Source organism: Haemaphysalis longicornis, unplaced genomic scaffold, assembly GCF_048455015.1.
Source record: "Haemaphysalis longicornis isolate Haplotype H1 unplaced genomic scaffold, Haemaphysalis longicornis Haplotype H1 scaffold_9, whole genome shotgun sequence".
NCBI classification, from domain to species: Eukaryota; Metazoa; Arthropoda; class Arachnida; order Ixodida; family Ixodidae; genus Haemaphysalis; species Haemaphysalis longicornis.
In genome coordinates this window covers 149,248,134-149,264,060 of record NW_027526460.1, presented here as the reverse complement: position 1 = coordinate 149,264,060, position 15,927 = coordinate 149,248,134, and the positions used below count along the sequence as shown (strand labels likewise).

General features: G+C 47.1%; 1 protein-coding gene across 1 annotated transcript in view; it reads right to left on the bottom strand.

Annotated features, from left to right (window-relative positions):
• LOC144152018 (putative 4-coumarate--CoA ligase 2) overlaps positions 1 to 15,927 on the bottom strand; it is a 97,843-nt gene that overhangs the window by 67,440 nt on the left and 14,476 nt on the right. The window contains exons 2-4 of the mRNA XM_077683203.1: positions 10,091 to 10,292; positions 8,128 to 8,237; positions 7,219 to 7,421 (exon numbers count right to left, since the gene is read on the bottom strand). Of these exons, the coding sequence (XP_077539329.1) occupies positions 7,219 to 7,421; positions 8,128 to 8,237; positions 10,091 to 10,292 (515 nt within the window). The remainder of the gene's footprint in view (positions 1 to 7,218; positions 7,422 to 8,127; positions 8,238 to 10,090; positions 10,293 to 15,927) is intronic.

Below are 15,927 nucleotides of genomic sequence, written 5' to 3'. Positions count from 1 at the left end.
CATGGCTATGTGTGTCAGGTATAGTCAATATGTTGGTGTACGCTAGGCATGGCGATTTATAACCAGCTCATATTTCCTTTCGGTCGTGTAGTGAATGATATGTGTAATTCTATAGGTTTAGTGTCTCTCTCTCTTTATATATATATATATATATATATATATATATATATATATATATATATATATATATATATATATATATATATATATATATATATATATATATATATTGTAACGAAGAGTATGGGCGGACACCTCAGAGCAAGTAGAACTAACGCAGCGCTATCCGCCTATGCGGGTATGCGGTGCATCGGTGTAAGAAGACGAAGAAGCAGAAGAACGCTCGGCGTCTGGTCTCGCGGAACCCTGCTCTCGGATGACGTGACGAACAGTAGCGGCAAGTGGGGAGCGCGGCGGTTCCGTGTATGGCAGAAGGGACAGCTGGCGAGCGACCTCTTCTCGCACCAATTCCTGGATGTGCTGGAGCATGGCGGGATTCTCATGGGCATCAGTGGCTAGGCTTGCCAAGGGCTCATGCATGACTTTGCGCCTCGTGAGTGCCCGCTCTTTGCGCAGCTACTCGTAAGACAGGCAATTACAGATGATGTCGCTAACCGTTTGCGGGTTTTTAGCCAGCAACATCTGAAAAGCGTCGTCGTCAATGCCTTTCAGTATGTGCTTGACTTTGTCGTGTTCAGTCATACTGCTGTTTATCCGTTTGCAGAGGTCGACAACATCTTCAATATAACTTGTGAAAGTTTCACCCGCGCGCTGTGCACGTTCGCGCAAGCGCTGTTCTGCGTGAAGCTTTCGGACTGCTGGGCGGCCAAAAGTAAACAAAAAATCAGCCTTGAAATCAGCCCATGTCTTGAAGCGATGCGCGTTGTTCCCGTACCAAAGTTCAGCGACGGCGTGCAGGGAGAAGCTCACTTTTCTTAGTTTCCTAGCTTCCTTCCATTGATTATGCGTACTCACACGCTCGAATGATGCCAGCCAATCTTCCGCGTCATTGTCATCGGCGCCGTTGAAGCCCGGTGGATCTCGCTCACGTATGCCACCGGAGCACATCACAGTCGGCGGCGAGGGCGTAGCACTCTGGCTGCCTCCGGTGTTCATGGCTGCGGGGAGTTTGCGGCTCCGCAGTTCCAGGACTGGATCGATACCCCGGCTCCTCCACCACTCGTAAAGGAGATAGCCGACGCCTGGGTAGTCGCTTAGAGAGGGGTTTATTCACGGTCGAGTTGTGCACACGCAAAAGCCGAGAGCAGGGTTCCGAAGGACTCCCTTGTGTACGCCCGCACCCTTCTGTGGCCGCTCCTTTGACCTACGCCGATAACACCGCTAGACCATTTGCCGACGTCGCTGCACCCAGGATTTTCCACGACGCCACGCCGACACCATATGCTGAGGTCGCAGCGAGGCCCAGGATCAGCTTTCCCATGGCCGCCCCTCCCATCATCACTGTGAGGCCATCGTCGCGTTCAGGATATCAAGCTGGCAATCCCTGGCGCACGGCCGACAAGCGTCCCATCTGTTTTTCGTGTTGCATTCCGGGACATGTGGCTCGGTACTGCCGTCGCAACATGGTACCCCCGCGAGGAATTCCCCCGAATAGTTACCGTTCCTCGCCGCCTTTCAATCTGCCGCCCAATCGTCCCCTGCTCGAGTTTGACCCGTCTGACCACCGCGATTTCAATAATCGTCGTTCCATGTCCCCACGGCGACGCTCTCTGTCTCCTATGCGCCGCCGTCCTACCTCCAGCGGCGCGGAAAACTAGATGCCGCAGTTCCGGAGGCAAGAACTGCGTCGTCATCAAACAGCCGAAGACCTTACTTTTCCCCATCTAATGTAATTGATGTCACTGTCGAAGGTGTCGCTACGGTCGCACGCATCGACACTGGAGCCGCCGTTTCGGTTATAGCCGCAAAATTATGCCGCCGTTTAAAGAAAGTGACGAAGCCACATTCGGGACTATCATTACGCACCAATACCGCAGAACACATTTATCCCTTGAGCGCATGTACCGCACGAGTCGTCCTTCAGGACATTCTGTACGTCATCGAGTTCATTGTTCTCTCATCGTGCTCACATCAAGTCATCTTGGGTTCGGATTTCCTGTCACGGAACAGAGCTGTTATCAATTGCGTCCGTGCTGAAGTTGAATTCTCTCCCTTCCTGGACATTCCTGCTACCAGTTCCCCTTTTCAAAAACTTGTCGTTGCCGAGGATACCACCATTCCACCATCTGCTGCCGTCCTCGTGAGTTTATCCTGCAGCGCTGTCTTTGAGGGAAACGTTCTCTTTACGCCGTCCTCCCTGTTCGTTTATCGCCGGTCTATTCCGTTGCCCTTCGCCACGTTGACTGTTACGGACGGCCGCACCAGAATCGTTGTCGCTAATCCCGACTCCTGCCCCCGTTCCCTGCTCCGCCGTGAATGTCTCGGCACCATTGAGCCGACAGGATCTGCCGTCGTCGTAGATGTGTCCGACGATTTGCCGCATGTTGAGATCGACGCGCTCTCTTCTCCAAGTCCAACGTCACCACTGAACGTCACATTATTGACGATCAGGTAGACGACATGCTGCACCGCGGTGTTATCCGCCCATCAAACAGTCCATGGGCCTCCCCTGTTGTCCTTGTCAAGAAGAAAGATGGCTGCATCCGCTTTTGTGTTGACTACCGATGTCTAAACAAGATTACCCGCAAGGATGTCTACCCTCTGCCACGAATAGATGATGCCCTCGACTGCTTGCAGGGAGCTGAATTTTTCTCCTCCCTCGACTTACGCTCAGGTTATATGCAAGTCCCCATGGCAGATGCAGATCAACCTAAAACGGCGTTCGTTACTCCCGACGGCTTGTACGAATTTAACGTCATGCCGTTCGGTCTATGTAACGCGCCCGCAACATTCGAAAGAATGATGGACAACATTCTTCGTGGGCTGAAGTGGAAGACTTGCTTGGGCTACCTCGACGACGTCGTGGTATTTTCTCGGGATTTCTCGACGCATCTCGTTCGCCTAGACCAAATACTGACGTGCATGTCGGCAGCAGGACTCCAGCTGAATTTTAAAAAATGTCACTTTGGTGCTCGGCAGCTGATGATCCTAGGCCACATCGTTAGCAAGGATGGAATCCTTCCCGATCCAGCTAAGCTCTGTGCGGTGGCGGAATTCCCGAAACCTACCACGCAGCTTCCTCGGCATGTGCTCTTATTTCCGCCGCTTCATACGCAACTTTGCATACATCAGCGCTCCACTAACTCAGCTCCTCGGTGGCGACAATGGCCTCTCAGCGTGGTCACCGGCTTGCGACGACGCGTTTGCCACACTACGCCGTCTGTTGACATCTCCACCCATCTTGAGGCATTTAGACCCCACGGCCCCGACGGAAATCCACACTGACGCCAGCGGCATCGGGTTGGGAGTAGTCCTAGCCCAGAGGAAGCACGGATTTGATGAATACGTAGTCGCCTACGCCAGTAGCACCCTCACAAAAGCAGAGACAAACTATTCAGTCACTGAGAAAGAATGTCTAGCCATCGTTTGGGCCCTTACAAAGTTCAGACCCTACCTATATGGCCGCCCCTTCGACGTTGTAACCGATCACCACGCGCTTTGCTGGTTGTTCTCGCTAAAAGATCCAGCAGGTCGTCTTGCGCGGTGGGCTCTCCGTCTGCAGGACTATAATATTCGTGTTGTATATCGCTCAGGACGCAAGCACAACGACGCTGATGCCCTTTCGCGTTCTCCTTTGACATCTGATGCTGACAGCGTTTCCAGCTCAAGCTGCTATGTAGCTCCCCTTGACGCTGACTTCATGCCAACCGAGCAACGCAAAGACCCGTGGATCGCTGCCCTTTACGACCATCGGTCCAGTGCCACCCCAACTGCAGCGTCTCGGGCACTTAGGCGCCAAGCATCTCACTTTGCCATTCATAACAACGTGTTGTATCGACGCAACTATCACTCCGACGGGCGCAAGTGGCTTCTCGTCATCCCCCGCCACTTGCGCTCAGAAATATGTGGTTCCTTTCACAGTGAGCCTCATTGTGCCCACGCCAGTGTCCTGAAGACCTACCGACGTCTTCGGCTCCGCTACTACTGGTGGGGCATGTGCAGCTTTGTCCCCCTCAGCGTTCGTCCGGCCCCATGCAACCGTTACCTTGTCCAATGAGACCGTTCGACCCCATCGGAATTGATCTGTATGGCCCTCTCCCTTGCACCGCGGCTGGCAACCGCTGGGTCATCGTAGCTGTTGACCATATTACCCGGTACGCCGAGACTGCTGCGTTACCCGCTGCTACGGCCCGCGACGTTGCGTCCTTCCTTCTTCGCCATTTTATTCTGCGTCATGGAGCGCCCCGCGAACTCGTCAGTGACCGCGGTAAGGTTTTCCTATCGGAAGTCATCGAGGCACTTTTTACAGCATGCCGTACCGTCCATCGCACCACTACGGCCTACCATCCGCAGTGCAACGGCCTAACCGAGCGCTTCAACCGTACACTGGGCGACATGCTGGCTATGTATGTGGCGTCGGATCACTCTGACTGGGATGTCATGCTTCTATTCGTCACATACGCTTATAATACCGCCACACAGTCCACAACCGGCTTTTCTCCCTTTTTTCTTTTGTATGGGCGTGAGCCCTCCTGCCCCATCGACACGATTCTTCCATACCACGCCGATGCTTCCGAAACCAGGCCGATTTCTGACGTTGTGAAACACGCCGAAGAGTGCCGTCAGCTAGCGCGATCCTTTACGACCGAAGAACAAGCTCGCCAGAAGACTCGCCATGATGAGTCCACACCTGCCTGCAGCTTTTCGCCCGGCTCTCTCGTCTGGCTGTGGGTTCCGAATAAGTCACCTGGGCTATCCACTAAACTGCTTTCGAGATACCACGGCCCCTACCGCGTTGTTGAACGCACGTCTCCAGTAAATTACGGTGTCGAGCCGGTCACCCCTTCTGCCGACCAGCGCTGTCGCGGCCTTGAGCTCGTTCACATTCAGCGCCTCAAAGCTTACGTGGAACCACTCATCGTATCGTCCCCGTGAGACGCCAGGATGGCTCCTCTTTGACGGGGGGGGGGGGGTGATTGTAACGAAGAGTATGATCGGACGCCTCACAGCAAGTAGAACTAACGCAGCGCTATCCGCCTATGCGGGTATGCGGTGCATCGGTGTAAGAAGACGAAGAAACAGAAGAACGCTCGGCGTCTGGTCTCGCGGAACCCTGCTCTCGGCTCTTGCGTGTGCACAACTCGACCGTGAATAAACCCCTCTCTAAGCGACTACCCAGGCGTCGGCTATCTCCTTTACAATATATATATATATATATATATATATATATATATATATATATATATATATTATAGAGTAATGTAAATCTGTATGCATGTATTGTGAAGGTAAGTTATATGCATTGAGTGATTTAGTACATCCGTCGGTGTAAATGTTCTTTTGCGTATGGTTTGTACGCAAGGCATGACCATTTTCATTCGGCTCGCATTTTTCTTCGGGTCCTGTATTGAGTGATTTATCTGTTCAGTACACATTTTTTAGGGGAGAAGCTCCTCTTGCTTGGGCCCTCTCCCGTCTCTCGTTACTGTTCTATCCGGCACATTAATGATGACTGTGGCAGGATCCCCCTAGGGATTGGCCAACCGAAGATTGGCCGAAGAGGTCAAAACATTAAGCGCGTTCATTGCTACCCAATAAGGAGGAGAAAAAAAAGAAGAGGTTGTCGTTCGTCGCCTGCGAACTCAAAACACGTACCGGGGGTACGCGACACAAGACGGTCTGCAGAAGGCGACGGCCAAGGTGGCTAAAATGTCACACACCGAATTTGCCAACTTCCCCATGGAGATTCTCTTCGCCCCAAAAAAGCCCTACATAATCATCACAAACATCGACGTCGTCGACGGGCTTGTCAACGGAGCGGTGGTAAGCTTGACGTGTCGAGTCTTTATATGATGTGCGGTCGAATGTTTCACGGTTTTACCGATAAGCATTTTAGCTTCGCCCCTCTCATCATCATTCACTTCGTAGAGGTAGCGGGATTTTATTTTCTTTTTTTATTTTTCTTCTCTTGTTGTTGTTATTGTTGTTGTTCTGTTTTTTTCCCATTCTTTCAATGGCGCAAGTGATGCCATATTTCTATGCGGCTTATTTTTTTTTTTGCACTCTAGAACACTGGTGTACGCTGGTGCCAAAAGGGGGGCCCACAGATCTGTCAAGCTGTCCTTGGGATGGCTTTTTCTGCCGGCCTCCGGCATTGTGTACAATGTAAATGATGTCAACAAAGTTCGTTGTTCATTGTTCAGGCCGGGTTGGGCTAGTCAGACAACGTCCTTTCCAAAGTGCCGCGGTCGGATGTAGTCTAAGTTACAGAGCGTCACCCTGCATTCTTTTGTAGCGTAAGCTAGACTGGCCGAGGTTGAGCAGTTTCGTGTGGGCCGTGAAGGGCCGTTCTCTGCAAGCGCGAGGAGCATTGGTTTGGTTTGGATCGGATCGAATTGGATCGGATCGGATCTGATTGGTTTGGCTTGGATTGGATTTCGATTGGATTGTATTGGAATAAATTGGGTTGTGTTGGATTGAAATCCAATCCAATTGGAGTACGGGTGTGTAAAGAATTTAGTCTGACCATTGGCCGGTCTGCGCATTCCAGAGGAGTGACGTCATAGCTGCGGCAGCCGCACTGGCGCCGGCGCTCGCCCGGCTGTGTACCTTCGTTGTGCAGTACCCAAGTGTGAGGCTGCGCCGGAGCCGCTTGATAGCCGTTTCGCGTGGCTTCTTTAGAGCCGTGCTGCGGGAGGAAACATGCGCGAAAAGCAGCGACTAGACTGGACTGGACTGGACTGGACTGGACTGGACTGGACCGGAGTGGACTGGACTGGACTGGATTGGATTGGATTGGTTTGGAAATCGTTTTAGCAACAGTAAACATGATAATCAGCGAATCCTAGACAACCAGGAAACCTAAGAATAACCAGCTAAACCTTAGCTCACGCTACGTATAACCTGGCATAGCCGAGCTAAGCCACTGCTAATTTTTTGTTCCTGGCCGAACCTGTGTCTCAACGTTGTGTTCTCCGATTGGCAGTATGTAATAGTTGCGGCCATCCAACTACTGACCATATAACACTTCACCGCATTGAAATACGGTAAGCGCAGGAAGCAGCCAAAATCCGAACTACTTAGCCGAAGGTACTTTACCTGGACTGCACCATATTGGCGACAAAAGAATGATGAGTGATCTCAACACCCTTCGGCATTCCCGTTGTGCCTGAAGTGTAAATCAGAGCCACAAGCGTGTTACGGAAATCTGTAGCGGGCACTTCTCGAAAATTCTTCTCGTCGAGTTCCGCAAAACCAGCGATAGAGATGAAGTTCTCCGCTTCGCCAAGCACAAAGCGAGCCTGCGGAGTAAACAATTCAGTCAGCTCAGCTGTCATGACTACGAAACAGTATCATGACATCCGTCCAATAAAATACTGCCATTCACTAGAACGAGATGCTCCTTATCTGCATGTTAACCTCCAATACTGCCCACAGACGTTTATGAATAGTGACATTACCAAAATTAAAATTCTGGTAAATACTATAGTAATTCCTTGAGAGGGAACAGAAACGGATATTTGCCGGTGATATTACTGGTGACATTTGAGACATTTTGACAAGAAACGTAGTTAACCTTTTAGCCCGGCTAAAAGGTTAAAACGTTTCTTTTCAACAGACAAGTGTTTAGAGGGCCTCTAAACACTTGTCTGTTGAAAATTAGTTTAGCCACTCTTTGAAAACCATTTAAAACCTGCCGCATCCATTTATTTACTGTGCAGTGGTAGGTCAAACACCAGGGATGCAGCGGCAGCTGATCAGAGAAACACAAAATATTGTAGCCTACCAAACACGTGTATCTAAATTACAATTACAGAAATACGATTAATTGTGTGGTGTACCTCCCTATCCATACTACCTGCGATGTGCGCGCCACTGCGCATGGAGATTTGTCTGGTAGCTTTCAGCCAACAAACCGTTGCTTTCCGTTTATTTGAAGCGGTGATGATCACAGGTCCATCCCTCTTTATTGTTTTCGAAGGACTACTAAGAAAATAGCAGGTTTACCGTTGTTGGAATGTTCATCTCGTCGCATACTTCTTGAACTTTCTTCGCGTTGGAGGGTTCTGTCAGGACGTAAGTCGCTTCCCCGTCAGTCATTTGGTAAATCAGCTCTCCTGAGAGAAATGCAGGAAGTGTGAGAAATGGATAAACACGATAGCGTTCGCGTGCGCGCTCCATTAATGCTTCAATGCGGTGCTACTGCTAAAGGGTTACGGGGAGATCAGAAAATGGTAAAATTGGTGCTGAAGAAACCGTCTCATTTAGGGGATTTGACGCAATTACTGTTTACTTTTCGTAAATATTCACGAAGAAGAAAAATGATTGCCTAAAAAAAATTAGCGGGGAAAATGAAATGTATGAGAATTGTTAACGATTGACGTATGTCGGCCGCTAAATGAGGAGTCAAACTAAATATCACGTGAAAGACAGCGTAATAAACAATAGCAGTTTGCACACTGGTAAACTTAGCCATAAAATGTTTACATTAAACCAGCTGTTACTAAAAATGGGGTTGCGAAGTAAAAACACATATGCATGAGGTGTGTCCTTACTAGCACAAATGACTTCACGGGAAGCGCATGATTGTAGAGCAAAAAAAAACGACAAAAACGCGGCTTCGGTAATACAAGAAAAGCGGAAGTGTCCGAAAGGCTTAATACATGTATACTACTAAGGCGCTATAGACGTTCCAGTGCTTACACCGCCATTCCAAGTCTTACAACACAACTCCGGCTCCCCAAGCTACCGTGCGCCGATCGTTTGACATTGAATTATGATAACACTGCAGGGTATTAGCGTAGAGCTTCGTCAGTAGCCGTTGTGTTCTACAAGACAAACCGTAATTTTTCGTTGTGTGTTTGGTTCCCACGCTGTGAACAGGAATTTTTCCATGCCTACTCGTGAATCATTTGAGGTAAACACTGCTAATTATAATGCGTTTCTGGTGTCCTGCACTAATAGTCTTCCATAAGGTATTCAGGAGGATGTTTAAAAGTATTGCAGTACGTAAGCGTTATAAACAGTGAGGTCACAAGACGTCTTAGGTAAAAGTGGGCAAGATGTCCAAAGTTGGAGAAACCGATGTATGTTTTTGGAAAGAAACTTAAAGGCACACATGTACAGAGAACAAAAAAATTTCCACGAAGTTCATATGGGCATTGGAACAAAAAATTGGACACGCCGTGTCAGATTCCGCCGTTTGAAGCGAAGCGGCAGAACGGCTTCCGCGAAGCCGATGCAGAGTATTCAGCGAACAAAACTAAAGGCACAGATCTACAATTGAAACTAGGTGACCTGCCGAACATCTGAAGTAAAAACTATCGCCAAAGAAAACTTCCACATCCACTTCTAGTACAACGTCGTCAGACAGCAGCGTGGAAGCACGGTTACCGCAAAGCTGTTTTGTGTTATCTCAAAACAAAATGAGAGCTCAGACGGAATTAGAACAGGACTGGCTGCCTGCCACAAATTGTACAGCAAAATACTTCCAACACGAAATGAAAGCTCCATGTGTCACACTGCCCTACTGCGATTTGACACGGCAGGGTGGTAGGAGTAAATCCACCTGCTTGTTTCATTGAACACGTTTGGGCCTTGTTGTCGAGGAAAACTGGGGCCGAAAGAACACATGTGGGGCGCGCACATGTAGGCCTTTTTGTTTTGTCTTCGTTCATTTGTCTCAGTTCAATGAATGTCTGTGTCTTACACGTGTTTCCGTACATTTATATGCGAACTGCCTGCGCTATCCTGTTTAAAATAGGTGAACAAACAAACCTTGACGCAGTTCTAGGGTGTCGTATGACGAAAAATGTTCGCCTCAGGTTGGGGTTGTTTTCTAGAGACAGGAATTAAAAATAAATTGCGTCCAGTGGTCTTCCAAAGCTGCAAGTTTTACGAAAAGACCCTGGGTGTGAGGGTCCGATTACTACGTTTGATTCTCAGGAACTGCGACTGCATGCATACTTACGATGGGTGAGTGATTCCTTGGCGAGAATGACGGTTGCTCCCGCTAAGATGAGGCCGAACACGGCGACGAAGCTATCTACGGAGTTGCTTACATGGGCGCACACGTGGTCACCCTCTTTCAAACCCAAAGACTGGAACCCGACTGCGTAGCGTTCGAAGGCTCGTAGTAACTCTTGTCGCGTGTACCTCGTCGTGTTGTCCACCTGCGAGAGGACAGGGCGGAGAAAAAAAAACGCTCACCATCTCTCCTGGCAGCTCCTTTTATCTCGGCGTAATCCCTAGCAAACGTGTCTTCATAGCTTGTTGGGCCGATCTGGTTTTTCCGTAACATCGCTTCGTGAAGCCCCAAATTTGTGCCGCATACGTCACGACCTGATGAACCCATTCGTGGCATACCAGCTTGTTGAAGGACAGAGGAAGCCTACTATTGAAGGCATGACAACTTCTACAGAATCCAAGAATCCCCACTGTTGTAATGTTATTCTGCGGGTAATTTCCTTTTCGTGATCTCGGTGTACGTTTATGAAGTGCCGACAATTTACGCCACAGCTCTCTTTTCAAGATTTTGTGACTTAATGAATTAGCTGAGCTACAGTAGCTCATTTTAAAGTAGCTAGAGCGCGAAGAGGAAACGAGACGTGTACAAAAGATGGGACGAGGCATGACTTCGCGTGTCTTCGTTCCTTTTCGCGCTGTAGTTGTTCTAAATTGAATTAGCAAACCGCCCAACAGTACACTGTTAGAACAGGTGAGACAGTTTATTCCCTGTTTTCAGGTAGTAGCTCAAGCACAACCCCGTGCAGCTACGGCCATATGGCTTTGCGGACGATATACCTGCGGGCGGCAAAGACGTGAGTGTTTACAAGGTTGACAAATTGAAAATAAAAAATGAATCAATAAAAACATTCCTGCGCAGTGCACATATCTAGCACCTGCTTGAATGTGGCCGGAGGTAAGTGTTGAGTATAATACGTTATTTTTTATCTTTCTTCTTCTGTGTGTAGATTATTGTAGAAACACGTTCCCGATTCTAGTGAGTTAGCGAGTGGAACACAGGATATTGTTTTTAGCATATCTCAGAGTGGAATCTTTCCTTCGAGTATTTTTGGACACAGCGTTCTAAGGGCTGGTACCTGGATTTCGCGATGGCGGCGTACGACTACGTCCACGTGACTGAGTGAGCGAACGAAGCAGCGAAGGCATAGAGAAAACAAAGAGGAGCTACTGGCGAAGTGTGAGGAGGATGGCGGCACCCGCGGCTAGGGCGTTATCTCTTTCAATGCCTCCCACTCCCAGTTTTGCGAGCACGAGTCGCCGCCAAGGAGCGCCCCTCCCCCCCCCCGCCTTCCCCCCTGACACTTTTCCGTTCGCCGCTAACCCGAACCATGTGACATTAGAGCGGGATAATGCAAAAAGATTTACGACAACATGCACGCTGCTCCCTGAGCGCGGGTAATACGAACCACCAGATATTTGCGCGGGTGGTTCAAACACAATTCCCTACAACACGGCGTCTGGCGGCGGCGGCGCGCTGCGAGATAAAAGCAAAGTAGCGCGCGCCGCCGTGCGTTCGCAGATCATGCGATAACTTCCTGAGACGCAGCAGCAATGTGCTGTAACGAGAAGAATGCAGCTCACGCTGCCAACAAATTTCACATTGGGGAGTATATAAATCGTCAGAATAGGTGCCGACTATAAGGGGGGGGGATCCCCCTCCGGGTTTTCCTGGGCAGGGGGGTTGGCAGAGCGCCCCCCACCCATGGACGACGCTCACCTTTGCCGCTCCACTACGCTCTAAAGGGCAATTACCAGTGCCGTTACCGTCTGATACTTCTTTTGAGTTGTTTCTAAAATGTTATTGTGTCTAAAAGGTTACTGCATCACTGAATTGGCGCAGACGTGCACGGCTTACTTCATAATTTTCATTTATTGCTTCACCTGTTTGCCATGTGAAGACAAGCGCACTAGAAGCACCAGCGGCGGTTGCGTCATCCCTATTTTTTTCTTACTTTTAACAGTGAACGCCACCTATACATACATATATTTATATATACGCACAGACATAACTCAACTATATATTTTCGATGGACGCTGGGACACTTTCGATAAACGCTTTTACTCTTACCTACGCGTCTGGACGCACTGCGAAAGTTGTAGTTATCGCCACCACGGAGTGGCACTGCGTGTTGCCGCTTCTGCTTTGTTTTTATGGCTTTGTTTTTAAAGTTGCTGTCGAAAAGCGTTAAATGCTTCAACTGAAGGAAAACCGGCCAACAGCCGGTAAATGGCCTTAGTTACGTAATTCGGGTGCTCGAAGAACGTGAAGGCAGAAAAGAGAAAAATCTTTTCAGCGAGTATCCAAGTTATCTGATAGGCGTTAAGGAGTAAATTTTGGCTGATGTACTTTGCGACCCCTAGTTTAAGTAATGAGTGTCTTGGGTGTCTACGTTCTGCAAGCATTTAGAATTTCAAAAAAAGTTAAAAAAACGTTGCAGGGTCCCTTTAAGCAGGGACGTTGTAGGCTAACCAATATTTTCTAATGTTAGGGAAGACGTATGCGCAGGGAATGAATAGGTTGCTCTATGCTAACCTCGCTTTAAGTTTCTTTGCGTGCTTTTTTGAGGCTGAAAAAAAAGGCTGCAGTCTTAAGAGACCCCTTCCGGAGTGTTTTACCAGCGGCTTTCCAAATGCACATTAGAGTTCTGGGTCTCAGTATTCCTCATTTTCGTGCAGACAATCCTGACGACTCATGAAAAATAAAAATCGCTTCTAATAATTTACATTTCTTAGCGATAATTCCTTGCATGCACAAGTCATAAAAAGACACTGAAACATTAGGCAAAATGCCAATTTTTTATCAACTAGGAGAGGGGGAGCACAGGGGAGCGATCACCTGCCTATATTCCTACTTACTAGGTCCTCTCATAAGATGATTGGCGTAAAACTCCCTGATAATCGAAAGATTGCAAACAACAATCAAACAACACTTGAAACATTCCGCTCTAAGCTAAAAAACATTAATTGGAACAGTATATATCACGCGGATGCACGTGATCAAGCGTACGGCAAATTCTTATGCCTGTTTAAAGAAGCCTACCATGACTTCTTTCCTTTAATTACTATTAAAAAAAACAGTCAATCACGGGAACCTTGGATTTCGAACTTCTGCCTTAAGCTGATAAAAAAGAAAAACAAACTCCTTAAAAAGTTCTTGTCCAAAAGGAGTCCCCTTGACTGATAATTCTTTAAACAACACAGAAACAAGACTAATTCCTTCCTTCGTATCGCGAAAAGGGAATATCTGTTTAATTTTTTCACATGGAATGCAATGCAAAGGCAGATGTAGTATGGAAAAAGATAAATGAATTATTGAATTCTCCTGCGGCTTACAATGTAATTGAGATAAGTGTAAATGATATTCTCCTGAAAGGCATTGAATTACCAGAAGCTTTCAATGATTTTTTTGTGAACCTTGTGAACACTTCGCGTCATCCCGAGGCGGTTAATCTAATTCATAGTAATAAAATAGTATTTACTTGAACCCTACGAGAGAAAATGAATTTATAACGACCTTTAACCTACTTAAGAATAGTAACGTCTGTGATGTGGACGACATACAATTAAAACCCGTTAAGTACACACTCGATATAATTGCAGCGCCACTAGCCCATATTTATAACCTAGCAATTACTACTGGCAACTTTCCTAAAGGAATGCAGCTCTCTAAGGTAATTGTCCTTCACAAAGGTGGTGATCAAAACAATTTTTCTAACTATCGCCCAATTTCCATTCTTCCTGTGTTCTCAAAAGCCCTAGAAAAAAATATACATGGTAGAATCGAAAACTTCGCCTCTAAATTCAATCTAATAACTAGTGCTCAGTACGGCTTCCGTAAAGGAAGATCAGCGGAACTTGCATTATAAAAACAAAAAAGAAATAATTTTAAAAGCTTTTGAAGAAAACCAATTTACAGCTGGTATATACGTAGATTTTTCAAAGGCATTAGATGGCCTGAATCACACAACGTTGTTAAAAAAACTAGAGCTGTATGGAATACGGGGTATACTCCAGCTTCCCAGCACCTACCTAAACTTTCGTAAACAAGCCGTAGTGATAGGTGATTCCCTCTCTTCGTTTAAAAGTGTGAATGCTGGTGTTCCACAAGGTAGCATCCTAGGCCCCCTCCTGTTTAACTTCTACATCAATGACATTATTAAGATTAGTGCGAAACCAACATTTGTTAATATGCGGATGACACGACAATACTGTTCCGAAATTCAAGCACAACGACACTTCACGCCGAAATAAACGATTGTGTTGACAAATTACACGCTTGGAGCAAGTTAAATTCACTGGAGATAAATGTTAACAAAACGAAGGCAATTTTATTTTCGCCCAAACAATCATGCGCTGTGTTAGAAGGAAGTCTTCTTCTCGATAACAACATCGTAGAAGTAGTTGACTCCGTTAAAGCTCTTGGTGTCCATTTTCATAAAAACATGTCGTTGGATCTGCATATCAATCAGGTTATTTCCCGTATTGCAAGGTCTGTTGGCATTTTAGCAAAGTTTCGTTTCTTTTTACCGCATCAGATCAAACTAAAAATTTACAATGCCCTTTTCCTCTCTCATATTGTTTACTGTGTCCTTGTTTGGGGATGAACCACGATAACGAACTTAAATCGCCAACTTGCACTCCAAAAGAAAGTTGTTCGACATATAGCCAATGTAGATTACCACGCGCACACTAAACCGCTTTTCCATCGTTTTAATTTAGTTTCTACTCGCAATCTTTATTCATATAATCTAGCGATGAGATACAATCAAAGCATTAATAACCCTGAAAATTTATGAGTGTCCCTTGCAGATCTGACAAACCGGGTACCCATATACAAAACCCGTAACACAGAACCTTGCGTAGTACCTTTTTCGAGAACTTCCTAAGGGGAACAAATGCTTCGCTGTTCTCTCCCTACGCTAATAAATTACCTGCACAAACAGACGATAATAATAGAAATTCTAGATGAGCAAAACTGCGCACATTTTTTGTACATGCTGAATGATATCTTGAGAGAAATTTTGAATTTATTCATATGTTGATGAAATGTTTTCTCTCATTTGTATGGCGGTGTTATCGTGAATAAGTTATCATTCTGCTCGGTGAAATGGATTCCGCTGTTGTGCCTGCAGTCTTGCTCTGTGAACTTGATTCTGCTGTATGTTTTGTTGTTGATTTCTTATCTACGTAACATGATTTAACATGTATAACATGTTAAACATGCCTTCTTGTAACGGGGGGCCCGAACCCTTGTCAAGTGGACTAGTCTCCACTTATTGTTCGGGCCTCCTTCCAAATGTTCTTTGGAAAAATAAAGAGGATTTGATTTGATTAAGTAAAAATTTCTTGTGCCTTTAGGGCATATTTTGACTGTATAAGCTTTTAGGGCCTATTCTGACTATTCCCCCCTTTTCTTTCCTAGGTTTTCTTGACTGCCAACGCTTATTCTGTCTTAATTCACTGAGCCCCTCAATTCGCATTTCTGATTCGCTATACGGAGCAAGGAAAACGCTTATTGACAAGCAGTAAATGACTGTGTCTGTATTGGCAGATAATTAGGAAGGCAAATTCGGACAGGCAGCTAGGTCTTTCAGCTGGTGCACACGCTAGTCCACCAGAGCGTCTTCTTCTTCCTCGGCGGATAGCCAGGCTGCCGCACAACCATGGCACATGCCCACTTTGGGGGATTGCGCCCTTTGCAAGTCAAGTGTCTGGCCAGCTCATTTCTCGGCTAGCTCATTTCTATAATACGTTCCACGCGGCATAGCTCCCCCGCAGGAT